Consider the following 24,369-nt stretch of genomic DNA (forward strand, 5'->3'; position numbering starts at 1 on the left):
CAAGTGTTTTGAATTAAAAGCAGCAGCTGTATCACCTGATAATTCTGTTTTAACTGTAAACAAAACAGAATACACATTATGGAAATGGGGAAATAACAACAATGAGCTTTACTTGAAACTTTGGCCTACTGCAGAAATACCCATAACGTCTTTTATTAAAACATTTGTTAAGAAACAGGAAACTGTAACTTGTCTTAAAGTCAGTTGCTCTATAAGTGATAGTAACCAAGCGGTCATTGCATTCTCTTTTCAAAACGACAATTTCAAACGGAAAACTGGCATTTATGTAATTAATGTGCATAAAAACAATGACGTAAGTACGATTTGGCATAGTATCGATGGATTTTTGGAGTCTTGCACATTCGTACATAAATCATATTTCATTGGCGAAGCTTTTTGCACATTGTTTGCTGTAGATTTAAGCAGTGGTAAAAGATGGGCTAAATTTGGCAAAATAGGTAATGAATTAGATTCTGATAATATAACTATGCATTACAACACCGATAATTTAGCTTTAGTAACAAATGGTGGATGCGGAATTAATTTTTAAACTCAATGTACCTGAATAAATCCACTAAATCAACCTTTGTAGTTATATTAACCTATCGTATTTACTAACATTACATATCACTTAAAACGAACATAAAAAGTTCTTTATATCACAAAAGGACAGTTATTTATGGTATCAACAACGAACTCAGAAATATTGCAGAAAAAATTGTCCATATCCTTTGTTTTAGCCGTGGAAAAACTGTCAGTTTTTAATTATGTAAAAATATCACGGACAGAGAGAGAGATTAGTTTTTTGTAATGTCAAGTAAAGATCTTTTTCATCCTATGATTCCCGTCAACTTTCAAATTTATATTTGGAGAATTCAACACTGTAACATTGTCAAAGTTGTGATGAAATTGAGAATATCACAAGAAGATGTGGTTTACATAAGCCTGTGTAAAAACATGAAACACCTTTTATTTCTTAATTGCATGATCATGTTACATTGAGGCTTCATTTGACAAAATTTAACGTTTTGGCCGCGTTTACACTATATACCAGATTTGCTCATCAAGATATCTTCATTTTGTTTCAAGAGGTAACAGTTTGAAGTAAATGCCTATAAAGTTGATAGATTTTAGTCAATTTAATTGTGTTTTTAGCATTTAACGATATCACTGACTTTTAATACATAGAAAATTTAACCTGCAACGATAGCAGTTCTATACAGTAAACAGGGCCTTATTTTAGTTTACAAATATAAAGTTCGATGTTTGAAACGGGCGTAAAAATTTTGTTCAAAGACGTTAGAGGATTAATTATTGTATGTTTGAAAGGTCATATGCACCTCGAGCCAATAAAAATAAAAAATTTTATCGTGACGTCAATTTCAGAAGTGTTAAAGTATTTAAATTCGTATGTGTTAACTTTAACGTCAGTCAAGTCGCTTTAACTTTATAGAGAGGAAATGTAAGTACTGTGTATTTACTGACGAACAGGCGAAATAAGAAATATATGGAAGAAATTAACAGGTCTTGTTAAAACCTTCGTAATGTGAAGGATTTTACTATTCGCGACTAAAAAGGTTAAATTTAGAGTGGGAAATATGTTCAGAAAGGATGTCCATGATGTCTGTACTGTATTGGTTAAATATTGAGGTTACACCATAAATGGAATGATAAAAGTTATTAAAAGAACATTGTATAACATGTATGAACATTTACATTGGACTATGAAGACTGACTACATTCTACAAATATGGAAAAGAGGCAAATGCAAAGAAGAGAATGGAGAACCATGATCCAGGTTTTAAAGTTCGTAAGTAGAGTTGACAAGTTTTAAATTTAGTTTACATGAGTATGTGGTTATTATGAAGGATCACTGTGGTCTATTTTTACAATTTGAAGATAAATAAAAAAATCATGTTTAAACTAGGATTTTGTGATTAAATCTTTCAATTTTTTGCTGTCAATATAAGACGCCAAGTGCTGAAAGTAAATAGTTGGTTTTCACTCGTTATTTTTTTTTAAATGCATACTAAAATATTTCAGTTTCTAAAGAAAAATTACAACACAATAGTCGATTTTAAAAGCGTTCATTGAATTTCTAAGAGAAAAATGTCGCTAAGTAATTGCACGAAGCATAAAAACTTATGCGATCAACAAAAAAGCAAGAGACATCAAGTAACCGAAGTTAGATTGGAAAAGAAAAGTTTTAAACTACAACGTTATTTGAAACTGAATCAAAGGTTTTACCAAAATCAAAGAAGACCACCACATCACTATTTACTTAATAAAAACTTAAACTGTGTTTGCATTAGCCTGTACAAACGTGCATATCTGAGCTACATCAATTATATCAATCAAAGATAATTTGCAAATGAATCATGAATACATGTCAGAGAAAAATTTTAAACTTTTTTCTTAAATTTATCTGTTTCGCATTACTATTATTTACAAAAGAACTAAAAGATGGTTTTTTGTGTTTGTACTGGCTTACGCAAACCTTGAGACTTTTGTGAGAACTCTCTAGCTGGTGCAAACCGTCAACTTTCGGTGTAAATCTTGCACTGACATTGCCTCCAGTTCTACCAAATGTCTCTTCCGTCTGCTTAACCCGGTACAAAAATTAAGCATCTTTTATTTCCAAATCACATCCTATATTCAATCTTCGCAATTCTCTCATTCGAATTTTCTTCGTGGGTGTACAAGTGGTGAGGTGTGACCTTTCCCTTACTAATTATCAATATACCAACAGTTAAATTTTGATTTTATCTTCATGTCATTTTATCTTTAATTAATATTCATTGATATTAGTCATTAATGTCCATTTGTGACCTCTATTGCAGACGCTCAGACGGTCGTTGATATATATTTAAATTACGACTGTGAATTGTCTTTGCCGAATATCTTTCAAAGGTTGATCAATAATTTGTCTAAAGTTGCCCAAGGATGTCAAGCTTTTGAATTAGGAGCGACACCAGTAAGTTGATGAATATGTTTCATAATGTTTACTTCTCTACCTTCTCTTGTTCATATCTATGCCACTTGAAAAGGACTGGAACGTAATCTATAATTATGAAAAGGACTGGGACATAGTCTATCAACATGAAAAAACTGGAGCATAGTCTATCAACATGAAAAGGACTAGAACATGTCTCTAATATTTTGTGCTGACAATGTTGATTATAATACATCTTTTATCACGTTTTATATGAATAGTATCAATGTCGACTTATTTTTATATGATTTTTCCAGGTTCAAGAACGCAGTATTCGTATCAAAGGTCTGGAATGTCTCGTTTCTATTCTTAAATGTATGGTAGAATGGAGCACTGATTCTCAGGTGGACGATAATTTTGGTGAGTTTTAACATCTTTATGAAACTGAAGAAACTCGCATGTAGCGAATATAAACTTAATATTGTTATACATTTCGATAAGTTATAGCCCACTGATCCATTGTACCCCTCTTTTGATATCAGCACACTGAAGATTTTTGTCTCCATCAAGATTCCATCTTTCTATACTCTGTATTCCTTATTTATCGAAGGTACTCCATTATTTTCTTATACACACGTTAATGTTCTTGATCGTAACTAGTTGTTCGACAATTGTAGTTAACCTCTCAGGATCTAAGTTATCCCTTAGTTATATTTTTTACCCTTGCTGGTCTCACGGTGGTTCAAGGCAATATGTTAATGTTTATAGTTACTCATTATTGACCCATGCTACCCTCAATGTTCTATTCTATCTCTCAATAATCTATACTATCTTCCCGATGATCTAGGCTATCTGTTAATGATCTATGCTAACCTCTTAATGATCCATGCGATCCCTTATTGATCTCCAAATCATCATAGTTATTCCTCAATACTTCTGTTTAATCTCTTACATATAAATTTCCTGACAGATCTGGTTGATGGTGCACCAACAATTTCTCGAAAAGGAAGCACCGAGGAGAATGAAAACGTAGTGGAGCCCGGTGATTTACAATCTCAAAAAACGGGGGGTAATCAGTCGTCTCTTAATAGTTCAAAAGCCATCGATAATGCTGAAGAATTTGAGAGTCTTAAACAGAAGAAGGAGACGAAAGAAAAGGGAATTCAGTTGTAAGTTTGGTCAACAATTTTGCTTATCTTCTGTACTTTTATTCAATTTTACGGTTTACTTTAAGATTTAACAAGAATCCATCAAAAGATAAAAATTCCTTCAATCTGTAGGTCTCCTTGGTGAGACAGCAACCAAAGTTGGTCAGTTCTTACACACTGATGATACACTAGACAAAATGATGATCATTTTAGACCATCTATATCCCTTGCAATCGTTTTGTTTATGATACACTAGATAAGGTGATGATCATTTTAGACCATCTATATCCCTTGGAATCGTTTTGTTTATGATACACTAGATAAGGTGATGATCATTTTAGACCATCTATATCCCTTGCAATCGTTTTGTTTATGATACACTAGATAAGGTGATGATCATTTTAGACCATCTATATCCCTTGCAATCTTTATGTTTCATTTCACATGATGTTGTCTTCTTTCACTAAAGTTTTCATTTTGTCACATTTTCACGCTATCTTTGAGGAATTTGTAGAAACATTAAATGTTGCTTTGGATTTTGACCCAGTTTGGCGTTTTATGGTTTTAGACTCTGATTGGTGACCTGATTGGTGATCCAGGACAGTAAGTATGTATTTTCACATCTCCCTCGCGTGACAATCACGTGAAAATCACGTTAAGACGTTCTCATCTTAAGTATTTATTTCAACATAAATTGAGTCAAGAAAAGTTGATTATGTTAATTTGCCATAAAGCCCATGGATGGTTTGCTCATGATACATGAAATAGTAAATCAGAAAATTTAATCGTAAAATCAAGAATGTTTAAAATATGTTTAAGGTTGCATCAAACTCCATGTAAAAGGACAAAAGCTGTTTGAAACTAAGCATTATCTTCAAATATCTTGGTTATTTTTGTCCATAAAAAACAAAACAATTTTTAAATGCTCAAAATTTCTCTATCCAGTGAATAATATTGACAGAATTCAGTAAGATTTGCTACTGTTCAAAATAAGCAAACAATAGTAGACTTAGGCCCTGTTCAAACGTCGCATTTTACATGCGCCGAATCAAATCTGAGTTTTAGTCGACTAAAATAGTTTTATGCGTAGTTTGATTCAGACGTCGAATTTAATAGTCGCATTTATTATAGTTATGCTTCCACTTTTTCATAGTTTATTCATTTTCTTGTACTAATTTTCTAAAATGGCGAACAGGAAAATGTTGAGTTTATGCATTTCAAACATGATTCGTGTTAATAGGAAAACGAATATTGATGCATGTTGCAGTAAATAAACTATTAGAAACGAGACGGCAACTTCTGCAAATTTCCTATGTTTTTCTACCGTTAATTGGTCAAAAAATGCCTTCATACGTAGCCCTCCTTATCGATCATGTCGAAGACAAGATAGAAATTCAGGCTGGTGGAAGAAAGTTTGGAGTATTTATTCTGATTCAAAAAAACATTTCGTGTATCTCGAGGAAACTTTCCTTGTACATATAAATTTTTCGCACTTTAAACAAGTGTATTTTGTTAAACTTGTGCACGAAATACAAGGGCCATTACCATCACGGGAAACATTACATCCCGGGCGGAGAGAGAGGGTGCGTCTGCGATGCATTATGGTCAGTGTAGTGGATCATAGTTGATAATTATTGATAAGCTTTGAAAACCCTAAGCATCTTTCACGTTTAATAATCATTGATATGAATATTGGCTTTTCCCTTATTCGTTTAAGTGGCTTTTCCTTTCGAATAAAATCATGGATGAGATAAATGCAATGAAAAATTTGGAGATTTGTTTCATTAATGAACATTTCGATGGCGTGAACATTGAAAATGATTATTGTTTATCGTACTTTGATGGGAAAAATGAACAATTGGAGGCTGTTTTGCAGAAACTTCAAGCAATTAATTATATTAGATTTGTTACCGTCGAAAATCATACGAAAGAGATGAGTAATAAGAGATTTACTCAAGCAAGTAAGTGCGTACGCCAAAAAGCCGTAAACTGTATGTTTGACTTCGTCAATCTTACATCCAAGCAACTTAAATGAACACGGATAACATGAAACCAATCATGCTAATGTTAGTTAGGCCGCAAGCAAGGTTTACAAATACGTGTCTAAGGATGACTTTGAAATAAAGTCGAAAATTTACAGTTCACTTCTCGTCTTGTTTTGATTGATATTTTGCAATCTCAAGATGTCCTGTTTTTTCAGAATTTGTTTTATATTATATTTTTTTAAATTGTTGGCTGGTCAGAGTTTTTGGACAAATACATGTGTTGCTTGAAATAAGATCCCGACGACGCAAATACGCTTGAATAATCCCACTTAACACAGTTAATTGAAAATATCGTTTTTTCCAAAAATGGGTTAATTGGAAAACATGAAAAACAATGATCGCGCAGATGTTGTAACTCAGCTATAGAATGAATTACAATACATGTTCTCGTAGATCATGCAGTTTTTGAAGACAAAAGAGGATATCTTCCAATTTCGTTTTTTGGCAAGCCATTCTCTATAAAAGGCACAGAAACGCGGCATTGTCTCCATGGACCTAATAAGGTACGTAAATCAACATCAATGATCAATCACCAGACAACAACATCAAAGATATAAAAAAACAGTCTTTTTATCAAAAATTTCTAGTTATTAACACTGCCTATAGAAATGTTTGTAGAGTTAACTATTAAAAAATCTTATTCAGTAAGAAAGAGAATTACATTCGCTATACATTAAAGAAGAAATATTTGGGCTTTTTACATATATATAGCGGGTAAAAAATTGCGTTGCTTTATTACACATCCAGGATGGAAGAGGAGGTTATAGTGTACATTAAGTGGGAGACCACAAATATGAAAAGAAACAGCGAGTTAGACTACAAAACAGTCGAAAACTCCAGTGCCCTGCAAGTTTGCAAATTCGTTGCATCGAGATTTTTGATGATTACTTAATGGACAAAAACGCTTGTCAATCCAACAACGCCATAAAAGTTGCCAAACGTACGCTTCTAACTAAACTAAACGAGGCCCTTAATAAAGAGAACGCAAAAGTCCGTAGGTCCACGCGATTTTACCTAAGGATACCGCTAAGCTCTGCTCACCAAAAACACCCAGTGGGAACTGAGTTATCAATTGGCCAATACGTCGATTCACGTGTCGTGAAAAAAATCTATGATTTGGTCAAACAAAATATTACCAGCGTTGCTGAAGTAAAGCGATGGCTGGACAATTTCGTAGAGAACGATCTATTTCGAGATGTTCCAAAAACACAGGTTCCCAAAAAAGCAAATCGACGATACTATCCATCCCGGCAAGACATTCGAAATCACATTGGTAGAGCCATTTCTTCTTTCAAATCTTGCGACGATGACCAGGAAGCAGTGGCAAGGAAAGTTGACGAGTGGAAAGCAAAAGATCCCACTTCGAATTTTTTTTATAGGATGCGAGAGGAAACGACAAAGAGAAATAACGACAGCGATAGAGTATCCGCAGAGCAAAGCTTTTTGTTTGTTCATCAAGAACAATGGCAGCAGCGTTTGTTGACAAGATATGGATACGAGCTTGTTTTGATGGATGCTACATACAAAACAACGAAGTATGCGATACCCTGTTCTTCATTTGTGTTCACACAAATGTTGGCTACAAAGTCGTGGCCGAGTTCATGTGCCAAGCAGAGGACAGAGAATCTATCAGTGAAGCTTTGAACGTTGTCAAATCATGGAATCGTGATTGGACCCTAAGTATTTCATGGTCGACTATTCAACAGCCGAGATTGGGGCGATCGAAGAACAGTTTCATGACATAACAGTCTACATCTGCGATTTCCACAGAATTCAAGCCATGCAAAGATGGTCAAAAGCAAAGAAGCACAACCTAACACCAGAAGAACAGGAAATGTTCCTGAGCCAAATGCAGAGAATATCATTTGCAAGCACAGAGAGTGAGTATGATGCCGAAGTCACCAACTTACGGAAGTCTGGATTCTATGAAAAAGTTAAAGAATATACTGAAAACACATGGCTTTCGTGTTCGGCACGTTGGGTCCATGCGTTTCGAACACAACAAGCAGTGAACGTCGTCAACACTAACAATGGCACAGAGGCAATCAAACAAACAACAAACAAACAACATTTATATACCGGCCAGTATTAATCCCCGCCAGGGGGGTTGACCGGTCCATGAATTTTTCCACGCCACACGTCTCTATCTCTCGCCATATCTCTCGTTATACCCATCGCCTTCATATCACTGTTCACAGCATCCATCCATCTCTTTCTCGGTCTACCTCGTTTGCGTACTCCATCAACATTCATATGCAACGTTCTACGAATTTCAGCACTTTCTTCCCTCCTTTCCACATGCCCAAACCACCTCAAACGCTGGCGCCTTACCCAATTCTCGATACACTCAACACCAACTCTTCTCTAATCTCTTCACTTCGAATCCTATCCATCAACGTTACACCACACATCATCCTAAGCATTCTCCTTTCCGTCGACGCCAATCTTCTCAGGTCCTCTGCTTTCGGCGCCCAACACTCTGCTCCATATCCCAAAACACTTCTAACACATGCCTTATACAATTCTCCTTCTGCTTCAACGAAGTCGACTTTCCGCACAACATTCCCGACAACTCTCTAAAACTCCACCACGCTGCTTGAACTCTGTTCCTCACCGCTTGCTCGCACCTCCACCATCATTTAACACATCGCCCAGATATTTAAACTCCGATACACCTTCCAAACTCACGTCACCCAGTTCAAACCGTTCAATCGCGACTCGCCCACCACTTCGGCACGTCCCGCACTCAAAATCAGTTACTCTTGTCAATGCACCACGGACACCTGAACATCTTCCATGAACCCACTTACCGCATTTCCACACATTATCGAATTCACCTTTTTCCACACACACATGGCCATTTATCACTGTCCTTCACCTCCACCTGCCTCGAGCATCTCATGTCCTTCGTCTTTGCCTCATTCACTTTCGGTCCCTTGACTTCTATTGCCGTTTTCCATTCTCGGTACCATTCCATGACTTTCTGCTTCGACTCCGCCACCAAGACAATGTCATCTGCATACAACAAACACCAGCATCTTTCTTTTCTTCTCACTTCCTCCGTCAGTACATCCATCACACAAGCAAACAGTAACGGCGACAAGACTGAACCTTGATGAACACCAACTTTTACCTCAAAAACACCAGATCTAACACCTTCCTCCGTAACCACCGCCTCTACACCTTCATAAGTCTCCATAACTGCCCGAACCATATTCTCTGTCACACCTTTCTTACGCAGCGTACTCGATCACCTTTCGAACTCTATCAAACGCCTTTCCAAATCTACAAACAATATACAATCTTCCTCCTTCTCCTGCAGCTGCCTCAACACAAACACGCATCCGTCGTTCTCTCCCCGGTATGAATCCATACTGCTCTTCCCCATCCGAACAACTTCCTCAACCTTCTTTCAAACACTCTCTACTATCTTCAACGCATGCTCCATCAGCTTAATAGTCCTGTAATTCCACATACCGTCGCTGCTCCTTTTCCTTTGTACAGCGGGACCACTAGACTCTTTCTCCATGTACTCGGCATCTTTGAGCCCTCAAAACCTCGTTCGCTACATTACACAACTCTCACGCATAGTTCATTGTCCAACATTTCGTTACCCACTTCACTCGGTCCCGTCGCCTTTCCTTTCTTCATCTTGCGCAGAGCCGCCGCCACCTCATCAACAGTCACTATTTCCCACGGCCCCAAAACTTCATCCGCTTCAACTTCTCCATTCCACTCATTCTCTACATTCATCAAACGGTCACAGTACGCCCTCCACACTTCTAACCTGTCTTCCAATAACACCTTCAACTCCCCATCGTGGTTCTGCACGCCGGGAGCACCCAAAATATCGTTCCTCTCCTTCTTGCTCCTTCTAGCAGTTCTAAACAACGCTTTTCGTCCATTCTCCTGCATTTTTACGAGAAGCTCTTTCTGATGCCTTTCTATCGCTTTAGCCACCTCCTTTCGCGCCTTTTTCTTGAATCGGATGTAATCGATGCAATGTAATGTAATCGATGTAATGGATGTAATCGATGTAATGTAATGTAATCGATGTAATCGATGTAATCGATGTAATGGCACAGAGGCAATGAACAAGCTATTTAAATACGAATATTTACCAAGATCAGTGGATAAATCTGTGTATGGCATTGCAATCACAATTGTAGAGTGTTTCATTCCTGACTCTCACCAGGGCTATATGCAAAAAAACCTTATGTTTAGTAGTGCATATGCAATGTATAACAAAAGCGTTCCAATTTATTTAAGAGACAGACCTCCACAATTCGTAAAACATTGCCTTAAAAGTCGTTATGCCGCCACAGAGTACAATACCTCTGACATTTCAGCAGTTAATTTCCAAAAGGGGGAGTTTCATATCAGAAGTTTAGCCAACCCACGTGAAAGGCAATCTTGTAAATTTGAGCAAACCAGAGTGTTCTTGCAAAGCTTGGAAGAAGACTCATTACCCTTGCAAACATTTTTAAGGTTGGTAAGCGTCTAGGCTAAATAACCAGTGAAGACAGGGGAGTTAGAAAATGGTAGCTATGGGGGCTTTCGTCCCTTTATATTTAGGGGGCATCCCCCCTGTTTTCTTATAGTAGGAGGCACCCCCCCTACTTTAAGAAAACAAAATAACATAATGAATCTTACTAGGAATAATTTCATATCACCATTAGGTAGTAAAACAAAAATGGGCTGTAATAGAATCGTTTTCTGTCTCGTATTAGGTATTGCTCGTAACAAACTACACTAACGTGGTTATTTCTGAAAAATTAACCCGCTCGTCATTTGCTGCAGCGCACCATACTTTGAATTTGCGATTGAATCTAATGTACACAATAGGTAAAAAACATGATGTTATTGCCAAATTTTTCTTCCCCTATTGATGCCCCTGACTTCCCTGAGTGAAGGTATAAAATATACGAACATGATAGAGCGTAGGATTTGCGTGACTAAGGGAAAAATGGTTCTGAAAATACACTGTTACTAATAAAATGTACATATTAAGTCTTTCCTCCATACCAAGTTAGTGTTCGTTCATTTTCAGGTGGTGGAAGCATCTTTGTGGATGTTGACTTTGGAATATAATGTTTTCGCTGCAGATGCATCTTTGACAACAATAGCCAAACGTGGGGCTAGCACCCGTTTGCTGTGGTCTGGCCAATGTTTTTCTTCTGTGTCAAAATATTTGTTCCTATTAACGAGTATGGTATTCATTGGACATTGCTGGTGAGCAAATGTAGTAACTATTACATGTAAACAGGGAATGCAGAGTCAGGGAGGGTGGAGGTGGGACTATGGCCCTCAATTTTGAAAATTTTAGATTTGTCTTTGGATCCAAATCTTGCAACTATTAACTTTTGCATCTTTAGTGGTGGATGGATACATACCCCCTTAATGAAAAATGTGCTCTGTGGTCCTCGTGATAAGAACACTGAAAGATTTACTCTTTTACTCTTCAAGACTGAAGGAAATTTTTCTACCATCATATGAATTATTTATGACAATTTATATAAAGAAAGAATTTTCCACTTATTTCTGACTTTGCCAATAGGTAATTGACAAATCTAAGAAAATACGATACTTCATTGACCCCATGAATGGACAAAAGGAAATAACAATTGATTTTCAAACACACCAAGATCTTATGGACCTTATAGACAAGATAAGGTTTGATTACTTAAACAAAGATTTAAAAAAATATTGTAAAGGTGTTTACAAGGCATAACAGGATTTTCTTTGAGGGGGGTAAGAGGCAAATTACTTGCTTCCTTGCATGGCATTAAGTACAAATTAGAATCATTACCTAAGACATGTGAATGTAATTGGTCTAATATAAATAGGGAAGTAAGTTTGAAGTTTTACATTATGCAGAGCAGAGAGATATCTTAAGTATCAAGTTTGATGAAAAGCAATACTTAAAGTACTGCTACTGTATTTTTTAGTGAAATTGCTGACATGAAAACTGGTTGGCATTCTCAATTTTGGTCATGTATCGAGCCATTACATTTCTCACAGCAGGACAGCTTTAATTGTGGTGTACTCATTTGCCTTGTAAGTGAGCACTCCCACAGAGATTTTACAATCCATTCTATTAATTTATACATTGCTCATTTCTTGTAGTTATGGCACTAGATTTCTACAAAATGCAAACCATGCCTACTAATCACAATGCATATAAATATATAATTATATATATATGGTTATTCCTGTACATTAATTTTAACAATTTCCTTTTCACAGTTTGCAAGGTGTATTTGTGAAAATTCAAGCCAAAACAGAAATTTTAAAATGGAATTAGAGAGAGAAACTAATATCACTCATATTTGGCTCTTGCTATGATGATATTCATGAGTATGTTTTAACCAAAGTCTTTAAAGCATTATACAGTGGATGAGAAACTTAAATTCATTTTAAATTCATTTCTTCGTTTTGCTGTAGACGAATTACTGGTGTTTGCAAAATCTGCAAAGATAATGATGGTGAAGACTGGCTTGGATGCCACAAATGCTTTCAGTTTTTCCATTCAAGCTGTTTAAATTTAGACTTTTCTGCTGCCCTCTCCAAATATTTTGTTTGTCCATGCTAAAATTCTTGGCATTGATATCATACACATGTGTACATTTATCATCTTTACAATAAATAAGTTTCCAAGGAAACAGGTGAACAGTCATAAGTGCTTCAATGATTGTGCTGGATTTAGAAGAAGTAAACTTGAATAGGTAGCACTTAAAGCTTAGCACAACTTTGTCATAACGTCCTATCCATTTCCTGTATTCTGCTTACAAACCTTTTGCATTATACACTCTAAAAGCATCGTTGTAGTTTCTTAATTCAGTTGCTTAACTTAAAAGTCAAAAATTGATTACAGTTTAAATACAAAAACAGTAAATACGAAAAGGAGAATACATACGTAACATACCTGCTTTTGACGAGTGCAGAAAAAAGTTTTCGTATTCAGCGATCAATTACGTAGCATGAACTCATACAACATGTACATCGTTTTTTGCTGACCCTCTAATCTTATCTTTTATCATTTTCAATTATAAACAGTGAACTGTAATTACAACATTGTTGTTGTAATTACAGTTCACTGAATATAAATCATTGGGATAAATGGGATTAGTTGAATAATACCATTTTAACCACTACACTGACCATAATGCATCGCAGACGCACCCTCTCTCTCCGCCCGGGATGTAATCATTGAGCTCTATAAAAACTGGAGGGGCAAAGGGGCCTGGGCCTCGTGGTCAAAAACATGGCGGTAATGGCGGATTTTGGTTGTCAAAACTTCCACTTTGAGAAAAATTTTTAACATTCGCTCCCTCCCGAAACGGGATCTCTATTACTGCTCATTGTAATGACAACCAGCGAAAACAACCACGATACCGTAAGCATAAAATATTGAAAATAATGCTTCAGGTTTTTGTGAAATAGACACACACATTTAAATGAGGTAAATCTACTGTAAAATAACGTATATGTTTTCAAGTAATGCTTTAGCTATATTAGAAATAAATATCAAACGGCAATCTTTACACTGTCAATGTGTTGTTAAGCTTTAATGCATAATCCCATGCGCATTACTTGTGTTTTTGACTGTTTGATAACAGCTTGGTGCAACTGTCTTTCTTGAATAGATGGGTAAATCTTAGTTAAAACGTCCAAAAGGAGTTAGAAAAGTTAGCTTACCCCTACGACTTAAGTCGACTGGAAATATATTATAAGTAGGTATGTAATTTTTTGAGTTTTTTGGTAGAATTGATTCTGGGTGTCTTATAAAGTATTATGATATTCTGATAAATCTACTGAGAACTTATGAAGAAAATATCTTGAACTAGGAGAGCAAAAGAACGAAATTCAGAAATTCTATAATCATGTTGCTGGTTCTGTTTTGAGCCAAGATATTAGAAGCTGGATTGTCATTGACAACCATGGATCTACTACTGAACAGAACTACATTAATTTCCCATTGAAAATAATGATTTCATAAATTAAAGTGCATTGGTTTCTCTGACATAACACTTTTCTTATTGCTGCATGAAGGCAAATCTGTTTAAATAATTATAATGTAGGTGAAGATATTTAGCATGTTGTATAATTGATATTGTACAGTCATTATTTATAATATTATGGCCTTGTGTAATGTATGTCAAGAAGAACTTATTAATTTTAAAAAATGCTAACCTTCTTGCACTACTTTTCTCTTGTGTCCTTACAAATTGCAGTTACCTATACTAATTTTTCTAGGTTCAAACAACTTGACAAACTTTTGTACATTATGCCTTTGAATTTTTGTTTTCATCTTTTGGTAAAAATATCAGTGAATGACTTAAAAATCAAGTTTATATAAAATAGTATTTTGTACAAAGAAACTATACATAATTGAAAAGTCTCATGTTGAAAACAGATGTCGCTTCTTTTACTAGATTGCTACTCTTATTCTTTTAAATGATATAATAATTCTTCAAGACATAAAAGTTTTTGCCATCAATTTTTGCTTGTTCCACATTCAACTTCATTGCAACCAATGCATCTTATGTGAATTTTAATCACCTGGAATTGAAAAATGTATGGATTTTGTCAGATGATGCAATACTATATTTAATGTTTCATGTCATCATAATAAGCTTATCTTGAGCAAATATTTCAAGGTAGGAGCATAATTTGGCACATTATTGAACAAAGTAGTTTTTATCTTGATTTTGATGTACTAACCTGTTTACTACAACAAACAGTTCACTTACAGAAACACCAGATGGCATTTATAAAACTTTTAGCAAAAAGCAAACCTTAACACACCATCATCAAGATTGTCCATAATCTGTCAAATTGTCCAGGCTAGCTGTTTAATACAGGTATTTTTATTGTACGACATGTACCAAAGAGCTCATTAATTAATCCTGCACTGCATTTGATTTCAATACAGCTCTGATCTTAATATTTGCTTCATATTTTCAGAAAAATATCATGAAAAATCCTCCATTTCAACTCAGTTGAAACAAGGAGTTTTAAGATATGCATATCTCGATAAGAACTGATTGCTTTGCCTCGTCTAGCAATCGATTAAGTAAAGAACAAATAAGACTGGATAAACATAACTTAAATTATAACTTAGGAGTAAAACATTCACAAAATATATGCCATCACACTTCAAGTATTGACTTAAAACAAAACACTAAACACTTTAAATAGTACACAATCTTACGTTGCTTACCGGTGTCATGAAATGTTTCCTTTTCTGGCATTACTTCAGCATCCGTATACCAAACAGGTTTGCAGCATGTTTTAAAGATAAAATTTCTAAAGTTTTTGAGCTTGGCATTGATATTTTATATAATCGCAATTGTGGTTGTCAAATCCGGGTGGGCGAAAAAAATTTCATTTTATGAGCCCGCGTCTTTCCGCTGACTTTGACAACCAAAATCCGCCATGTTTTTGACCACGCGGCCGTGCGATAATAATTTATAGTAATTTTGATGACGTTTCCCCTCCAGGTCTTATAGAACTCAATGGATGTAATGTTTCCCGATTTATCATGGATGTCACGCAATATGGCGGCTCGTTAGCAATCTAGTCCTACTCATTGAGCTCTATAAGACCTGGAGGGGCATAGGGGCCTCGGCCTCGTGGTCAAAAACATGGCGGTAATGGCGGATTTTGGTGGTCAAAACTTCCACTTTAAAATTTTTTCAATATTCACTCCTCCTGATTTCTAATACTGTTTGTATGAACGAAAACAAGTGAGAAAAAACAATTACGATACCGACAGCATATCATGTGAAAATAATGCTTTAGCATTGCGTGAAAACACAGTACAGACACACATCAAAATAAAGAAAATCGACGGTAGAGAACGCATATTTTGGATGTAACATTTAAGTTATTTTATGACATTTTAGCCTTTTAAAAGTGAAAATCAAACGGCATTCTTTACTAGACCTGTCAATTTCGTCAAACTTATGCATTATTTCATGCTTTTGTGTGTTTGACTGTTTGTAAACAGTTTGGTGCAACTATTTTTCTTGCTTCAAATGGATAAATCTGTGTAAAAATGCTCCTAAGGAAGCGAGAAAATGTTTGCTTCAGTCCTACGACATAAGTCAACTAAAAAATTTACCATGGATAAGTATAAGTGTATTGTCATTACCTGATAAATCTACTGAAAACGCATAAAGAAAGTATGTTGAACTAGAAGAGCTACAAAAAAGAAAAAAATTCAAAACACCATGACACTGTTGCTTGGTAATTTGTATTTTGTAAACAGCTTGGCAGAATCTTGGATCTATTACTGAACAGAACTACATTAATTTTCCATTGAAATTACAAACTTGGAAACTAAAGTGCATTGGTTTCTCTGACAAAAACACTGTCTTTAAATGAAAGTAAATAGTTATTTGACAGTGTAGGTGAAGAAATTTATCAAGTTCTATAGATATTATTGTGCATTACTTACAGTTTGCTAAAATGCTAACCCCTTCGAGCACTACTACTCTTCTGTTTTGCTTAAACAACTTACAGCTACCAATACTAATTATTTATATGTACAAACTAACATTTGGGAATTAAATGATAAACAACTAGTTAAATCTTTGTATTTTACATCAAGCCTTTGAATTATTTTTTTTATCTCTTGGTAAAAAAATATTAATAAAAGACTTACAAATCAAGTTTCTCGAAAATAGTATTTTCTACAAAGAAACTAAATAATTGGAAAGGTCACATGTTGAAGACAGACTTTGCTTCTTTGACTAGGTTGCTTGACCATGAGCAAATTTAAATTTGTTTACAATTTGTTTAAAGAATTCTTTTATTGATTTCTACTAATTCTTCATAAGACACAAAGAATTTCTTTGCCATCTATTTTGCTTCTTCTACATTCAACTTCATTGTAACCAATGCATCTGATGTGAATTTGTGGATCACCTGGAATCATACCAAGTATGGATTTGATGAGATGAGACAATAATATGTTTAATTTTTCATGCATATTAATGATATAATCATAAGCTACTGTTGAACAAAAATTTCAAGGTAGAAACAAATCTTAGCACATTGTTCAACACACTACTTTTATCTTGGTTTTGAAGTATTAACCTGTTTACTATAACAATAAATACTTCATTTACAGAAACGCTAAGTAGTATTTTAAAATTGTTTGCATAAATCCAACTTTCCAATCTCATTATAATTGTCTACACTATACAGTCAGTCAAATTGAGCAGGCAAACAGTTTAATAGTTATTTTTATTATACAACATATACCATAGTTCTCATTAATTTTGCATGGCACTGCATTCAATTTCAACACAACTCTGTTGTAAACTTTCCCTTCATCTTTTCAAAAAACATGAACAAATTATGCCCCATTTTGGGAGGTAAACTCAATTCAAATCAAGAGAGTTTAGCTTGATGCCTTGATCATGATACAAGATGGATGCAAAACTCGATAAAAATTGACAGCTTCGCCACGTCTGGCGAGCGATTAAGTGAAGAACAAACAAGACTGGACCAAAATAACTTTAAATTAAAACTTAGTAGTAGAAACACTCTTCAAGTATCGTGTTAAAACAAAATAGTAAAACTAATACTGTGCTACTTACCGGAGTCAAGAAATGTTCCCTTTTCTGTCGCTATTTCAGCATCCGCAAACCACAAAAGTTGGCAGTTTAATAAATAAAGTTTTAAAAAAGTGTTTATGTTAGGAAAATAAATAGTTCTGATATTTTCTATACTCGCAATCGTGGTGGTCAAATCAGGGTGGGCGACAAAAATTTTATTTCATGAGCCCGCGTCTCTCCGCTGACTTTGACCACCAAAATCCGCCATGTTTTTGACCACGCGGCCGCGCGCTAATAATTTATACTAATTTTGTTGACGTTTCCCCTCCAGTTATTATAGAACTCAATGGTCCTACTATGTCTATGGTTTTTGACCACGCGGCCGCGCGCTAATAATTTATACTAATTTTGTTGACGTTTCCCCTCCAGTTATTATCATTGAGTTCTATAAAAACTGGAGCGGCTATCTCAAGCGCGGCCTTAGATATCTGATGACGCCAAAAAAATGGCGGATTTCGTCCGTTGCCGCTGAGATTTACCGAAATTGACCGCTTTTCCGAAAATTTCACAATTTCCCACTCCCTCCTGAGGAAAAAGTGAGGAAAATGTATGTGTGTATTTGGGATTTGGCAAGCAATTTTTTGATGAAAATCACGTTAAAAACCTACAATTCGTAACAGCGAGTCAACCTAGCTTTCCAGTTATCGGCTCCTACGAGGATGTATTTATAACTATCGACGAAAGAGCTATATGTCGGCTACACATCTATGAATGCAGATATGCGTCGTTTTCTTACCAAACTTGTTTGATCGATTAAACTCTTTAGTCTATACAAAAAAGTATATCATAGTTCATCTCCACAGTGGTTCACGAGAGAGAAGTTAGCTTATTTTTTATCATTGCTATTCTGCTTCTTTTCATGCAATGGGTAATGGCTTTTTGCGCCACAATTGTAGGAGTTTTACTTTTTTCTTTAAAAAAGTAAATATTAAATCTCTGGATATTTACGGATTTTCTGTAATTGAGTTTCATATGAAATTTCAAAAAGACTCAAGTCTGCATAGGTTTGGTAAATGAAAACAAACAATATTGTATAGAAATTACTTTAAGTAACCTTTTTGTGATGTTCTGAAGTGCAACTGCATCAAATACTTGTAAAGTTGTAGCACATTTTGATTTTGTTGTATTGATATATAAATTGGGCAAAATGCAAATAATCATCAAAACACTTATGCTTCCAATGGTGTTTATAATTCATTTTTAGTTTTAATACTTCTACCCTTCTTTTTCACTTTGTTTTGTTTTTCCTATATTTTCAATATAAGTGCACAATTTGAATTATTAACACAGTTTTCACTTCAATAATAAATTTCATAAGCAGTTGGTAGTGCATTTTGTTCTCTGAGTATCCACATTTGGTGTTTTCTTCATACATGAATGATGAAATGCATATGGATATGTCATAACAAGGCAATAAAACCAAATGAATTAAATACCTATAGTGTACTTTTATGCTAGAAGCTTAAAAGCTTTCTAGAAATTATAAAGTTATTGGATTATATTACCTCTATATCATGAATCTCATGAAAAGAAATAAGAAGCAAAATATTTGTAGAAAAGCTTTGAAAAGTGAAAAACATTTATTTAAAAAGCAGCAATGATGCATATGATAAATCCCATTCTGTACTCTAATAGGTAAATAAGCTCAAACTGTTCTTAAAGAAATATAAGAAATATATAAGAAATATACAGTACCGTAATTTTAAAGGTTTCATCACTGAATCTTTAATGCTTCAGTATAGTGCATTAGATATTAGTAACATTTAAACAACACTCAACTAAAATATTTTGATAAAGATATGACATGATTTAAACATTATGTTATATAAAACCCAATGGCTTATTCAGTTTAATGCTTCACATCTGCATCAAGTCATCATCAATCTCAGTACAAATGTTTACATAGACACAAACTTTATGGCCTTTCCATTTTATATGTTGTGAATTGACATTTAATTTAGAAGAGATCTATCCCCGGCTGGTATCAGGCGGTGGTTTGGAGATATTAAGGACTGGTTTATCACTCAAAGATTTGTATCTTATTACCCCTCCACCAAATATTGGATATTCTGTCCACTTTCTTCGTGATAGTTCTGGTCTAGGGCAGGCAATTGCATATATTAGACCAGTTCAAGCTGATCTAGATTCCTCATCCTTGGAAACGAAGGATCACGCTCATGCAGGAGATGCTCCAGAAAACGAGGTACTGTATTCATAGCTTTGAGTAATTTAAGGGATAAATTATTAGACAGGAAATGTTATATGTATACATACATTGTTTTTGCTAGGATATATCTATTGGACCAACAGTGAAATGCTTAAATTGTTCAGTGCAGATCCCAATGAATTCAATCAGGAATCATATGGTTGAATGTGGAATGGACAATCACCATAAACAATTTAAGAAGGTCAAGATCAATGTATGCTATAAGCTTGCATTAATTCCTATTACACATTTACTGTGAAAATGTCACACTGTTTTTCGTTCACCTACTATTTTGAAAATTGAAAGTTTTGTATCTCAGATAATATGAATAATCTTTTAACAGGCAAGTTTTTCTGGAACTTCATTAAGGTCTGAATTGCATGAAATGTTTCCTGACTTTCATGATACTACCATAGAAGAAGCTGTAAGAGTTTGTGAGGGAGACATTGAAGTGGCAGTTTCATCATTGTTGGATCACAGTAAGTACTTACATCATTATATAAAGTTCCATGTATGAGATTATCAATATATTTTGGTCGTAGCATAGACTCCTTTGAGGCTGAATGGTGGTGTGAAAAGACAAATATTTTATTTTTCATTTTTTTAATAACTACCTCCAGATAATGAATGAATTAATATGTTTATACATATAACTTCAATTATAAAGGCAAAGGAATATTACTTTAAGAGGAGATGCCTAATTATGGTGCAGTTGATACTTGATAGCGCAGACTCAGATTCAGAAAATCTTCAACAGGCAACAGCAGTTCTTCTGCAAGAAGGTATGAAGAAATTAATAGGTACATACATGCTGCTAAACACTCATAAATGCATCATAATTGCAGCATTTATCTTAATTATTTTCAAAAAAAACGAGTTTTAAATGATTTGATATAGTTTTCTTGATTGGTTAAAAATGATGCTTTGCTTCATGCATGACTTTTAGCTTGTTGTTTTAACTGGCAATATGCTCCTGCAGCACAGTTTGGTCTCAATATGAACAAAGTTGAACATGTTTATTGTGATTTTTGCATGTTGTGCTTAGGTGTAGAAGTTGTGATATTGGTAAGCTTAGTCTAACAAATACTTGCTGGGTTGTATTGCTACAGTAATCATTTGACTGGTTTTCTGTTTAAGAACAAAAGAAGACTGTCATTGAAGAGTATTGAGATGCTACAATTGTCAGTGACAGTCCAGTTTTTCGAGTTTATGTCAACCGCATGGCAAGTAACTTCGCCAATGACATTTTGGGAATTTACAAGAATCACAGTAGTAAGTTGTGTGCTCGGTTCAGTGGAAAGTTTGAAAAGGAAACTTCAGTTGGCAGTGGTCCATGCGAAAACTTTTCAGCCTAGTAATGAAAATGATTCTTGATGGTTTTCCAATGGATGGTGAAGAAAGGTCCAAAACATAAAGTTCCTGTAGCCAACTCACTTTTAAGAAGTACAGGCTTCTGTGCATTGGAAGAATGATTGCACAATCTTTCCTACATGCTGGATCACCACTATTTGGAATTTCTAAAGTAGTTGTTGATTATTTGGTATGTGACAAAGATGAGATTCCTTTAGTAGAAGTTATGGATATACCTGACATTGACCTGAGGATTGCATTGAATGAGGTTTGAAAAGTTTTATTGCATCTGAGCATTGCCTTTCAGTATTTTGTTTGAGCTAATCATGTGTTTTATGACATAGTTGAACAGCCTTGGCAAAGATGAAGCTCCTGGAACTGCATTGAAAGATGTTTTACCTCAGTACAGAGCTGAAGCTTCAATTTTAGATACATCATTCTCTGGTGCAAATCGTCATGTTATTGCCCAGCAAATCATAATACATGCTGTCATTACTCGTAGAAAATTAGAGTTGCAAGATTTAGCTGATGGAATGAATGAGTTTGGATTGGTTGATTTCCTGAAAAAACACAAAGATGTTGTTCAACCATAACTTTTTCCACAATCAACTCGATCGTAATCTGCCCCCAGAAAGTAGAACTTGTTTTCATTTGTTAGTTCTTCCATGTTATGAAAATTTTGATGAACTGAAAGCTAAACTAGATAGAACTTTGCAATTTGGTTCAAAAGGATTTACCAATATTTGATCTGGAACAGTTTATACATCTCTTTCAGCAATAACATAGCTTGTTACAGCTAATAATGATGATGCACTAAATTGAAATATTTTTATTCTTTGTTTTGGATATCATTTTTATAGTTAAAAACTTAAAGTGAATTTGTTAATGTTTCATTAAATTTTGTTCTGATAGTGCATCAGCATTTAGGTGCTAAAAAATGTTTTCTGCTAAAATGTTTGAATAATCAACATAATGAAAAATTTATAGCATTATAAAAAAAAAAAAAAAAAAAACATATCTTTTTTTGTATTATCTGAATTGACACCAACAGGTTCTTTGCAGCTCATCAAGATCTATTTCATTCAATTGAACAATCACTTGCTGCTGATCTGTTTCATGACATGTGTAGTTTTGTGTAAAGGTGCGTGGAAATTCTTGGTTTACCTTAGTGAATTGGAACATTAAATTAGATTCTGACTTCAACATACATCAATTAGCTTTGGATCCAGTGTGATGATTATAATGTAAAGTGTTATCTAAAAGTAAAGTCATGAGTTATTGCATAAAAATACCTGCTGTATATGGTCATTTGAATTATTGGCTTAGCAGGATCCTTGGATCCATAGCTGTTCAGGTGATAAATTTCTTTCTGTTCTTATGGGAGATCTATTGTAACCTTCCTGGAAAATTTCCAATTTCTGTTAATAATTCGACAAAACACATAATGCAATGAAAACACATGTTCTTCATTTGATGGATCCAATATTCTATTACTTTCCATATGATAGAATAAATGATAAAAAAGACTTGTACAACCAACAAAAAGATCTCGCCAAAAGCGCTCAATCCGTTGGTTGTGCACACTTCATCCGGTAATATGACTGCCACAACAGGGCCCTTGCAAATGGTGGTTTAACATAAATTGAGCAATACCAACATTTTCACCTCCTTTATCTGTTCTTACTCTGGATGGCAGTCCATATTGAGATACACCAGATAGAAATAGATTTAGAACAGTTTCAGCTCGATGGTTTGTGCTACAGCAAATAAATACCAGCAAACGTAAATAGCTGTCTATTCCTGCATGAGTCACAAATCTCCATTAAAAAATATGAAACTACTAGCACATTTGTATGCAAAACTGAGATTTATTAACGCCCCAAAATAGGTATTTTTAGTAGCCCACCTAATCAATTTGTGATTCCATCAACATGCCAAAGTGATAATGGGCTAGTAACATGATATTTACGTCTGTGCACTGCTCTAAGAGACAAAGCACGAAACAATGTACCCTGTGGATCAACTCTTCGCATCATTTCACGAATCCTGTCCTGCTGAATTCGCAAACCTCTTGCTAACAGCAATCCTGACATACGTTTGTAGCCAAGATTGGGAAACTCGTTCGTTAAGTTTCTTATGACCAACTCGAAATCTCTATCGTTAACGTCAAAATAACAATTAGAAACTGATTAACCAAACTCGTTCATCCTCCTTTCAATGGTTCTTTTGCTGACTCCCAGAAGATTTGCCGTATCTTTCACTGTAAAACACTTATCCAAGAAATAACGCTGAATATCTTCGTTTACTTCATACATTGGTCGCCCTAGTGTGCCACTGAAAACTTGAGGGCAGTTCAATGAAGAAGATGGATTAATATCATGATGAACATCGACATTTAAAAGTTCTATTGCGTTTGAGATTAACTGCAGAACAGCCTCTTCAAGCTCGAATACTTCAGCAAATGGCAACGTTGTATGGTAAAGAGAATCAATACGAAAAACGCAAAAATCCCGATCTGGACTTCCTTCGAGGTCAACAATACAACCCAAAATAGAGTTGCGAAGGTGTCTTACAAAGTATAACCTGTCTGCCATGTTTTAGGGTTGTAGACTTGTAGGTAATGCATGAGTCAATTCCAAGAGTTACCATCCCCCCCCGGGAATATGGCCGGGCATTTGATTTTTTTCGTTTTAATAGTTCAATTTCCCCGCTGCCGGGGAAAGGCATAAAGGCAAATACTCAGCCCCCGGGCAAGCTGCCAATGGCAAATGCCCCGCTCCGGGACCAATTAATTTTAAATTACGAAAATTAGGAACACTTTTTCCTACTTTATTAAACAAGATATATGAGAGTTCCTATAAAAAATAAATGTAGTAAAAGAAATTCGTTCCTGAGTTACTTTCCCTTGCTCCGCTTTTCTCTTGTTGCTTTTGCTTTTCCAGCAACTCCTTTCCTGTTCACAGAAATTTGCGTCAAGTGCTGAAGCCACAATTTAACATCCATTGGTTGACAGCAAACATTTCTTGGCAAGCACTCTTATGTCAGTATCCTCTACACATCC

At 35.0% G+C, this 24,369-nt stretch overlaps 2 protein-coding genes, 1 long non-coding RNA gene and 1 pseudogene across 5 annotated transcripts; 3 read left to right on the forward strand and 1 right to left on the reverse strand.

Moving 5' to 3' along the window:
- The first annotated feature begins 1,678 nt into the window (after positions 1–1,678).
- LOC124447886 (brefeldin A-inhibited guanine nucleotide-exchange protein 1-like) lies at positions 1,679–4,177 on the forward strand. 2 transcript variants are annotated; one of them, XR_006948871.1, is made up of 4 exons: positions 1,679–1,810; positions 2,911–2,974; positions 3,250–3,352; positions 3,903–4,023. XR_006948871.1 is itself a non-coding variant. In XM_046998881.1 (4 exons), exons 1-4 carry the CDS (start codon positions 1,780–1,782, stop codon positions 4,103–4,105), a joined length of 471 nt encoding a protein of 156 aa, XP_046854837.1. In that variant the 5' UTR covers positions 1,679–1,779; the 3' UTR covers positions 4,106–4,177. The 2 variants fall into 2 exon arrangements, 1 of the variants encoding a protein (XP_046854837.1); XM_046998881.1 differs by having other exon boundaries at positions 2,841–2,974; positions 3,903–4,177.
- A 1,644-nt stretch (positions 4,178–5,821) lies between these two features.
- On the forward strand, positions 5,822–13,055 carry LOC124449222 (annotated as a pseudogene).
- Positions 13,056–18,616: 5,561 nt separating this feature from the next.
- LOC124449223 lies at positions 18,617–21,332 on the forward strand. Its single transcript, XM_047000164.1, has 4 exons — positions 18,617–18,620; positions 19,714–19,955; positions 20,041–20,172; positions 21,096–21,332. Exons 1-4 carry the CDS (start codon positions 18,617–18,619, stop codon positions 21,330–21,332), a joined length of 615 nt encoding a protein of 204 aa, XP_046856120.1.
- An 842-nt stretch (positions 21,333–22,174) lies between these two features.
- LOC124448565 lies at positions 22,175–24,045 on the reverse strand. 2 transcript variants are annotated; one of them, XR_006949147.1, is made up of 4 exons: positions 23,215–24,045; positions 22,974–23,065; positions 22,601–22,708; positions 22,175–22,472 (listed from the first exon to the last, which is right to left on the reverse strand). It is a non-coding gene; the product is annotated as an uncharacterized LOC124448565 (long non-coding RNA). The 2 variants fall into 2 exon arrangements; XR_006949148.1 differs by having other exon boundaries at positions 22,966–23,065.
- Positions 24,046–24,369: the final 324 nt, after the last annotated feature.

This window comes from Xenia sp. Carnegie-2017, unplaced genomic scaffold, assembly GCF_021976095.1.
Source record: "Xenia sp. Carnegie-2017 unplaced genomic scaffold, XeniaSp_v1 HiC_scaffold_23, whole genome shotgun sequence".
NCBI lineage: Eukaryota > Metazoa > Cnidaria > Anthozoa > Malacalcyonacea > Xeniidae > Xenia > Xenia sp. Carnegie-2017.

Bases quoted from the DNA above. Each gene is read 5' to 3' on its own strand.
- LOC124447886 (XM_046998881.1), top strand. From the start codon at position 1,780: ATGGAGAACCATGATCCAGGTTTTAAAGTTC. The intron at 1,811-2,840 runs GTAAGTAGAGTT...CCTCTATTGCAG, and splicing joins TGATCCAGGTTTTAAAGTTC to ACGCTCAGACGGTCGTTGAT. The intron at 2,975-3,249 runs GTAAGTTGATGA...TGATTTTTCCAG, and splicing joins TTGAATTAGGAGCGACACCA to GTTCAAGAACGCAGTATTCG.
- LOC124449223 (XM_047000164.1), top strand. The intron at 19,956-20,040 runs GTACTGTATTCA...TGTTTTTGCTAG, and splicing joins GAGATGCTCCAGAAAACGAG to GATATATCTATTGGACCAAC. The intron at 20,173-21,095 runs GTATGCTATAAG...TTTCTGTTTAAG, and splicing joins TTAAGAAGGTCAAGATCAAT to AACAAAAGAAGACTGTCATT.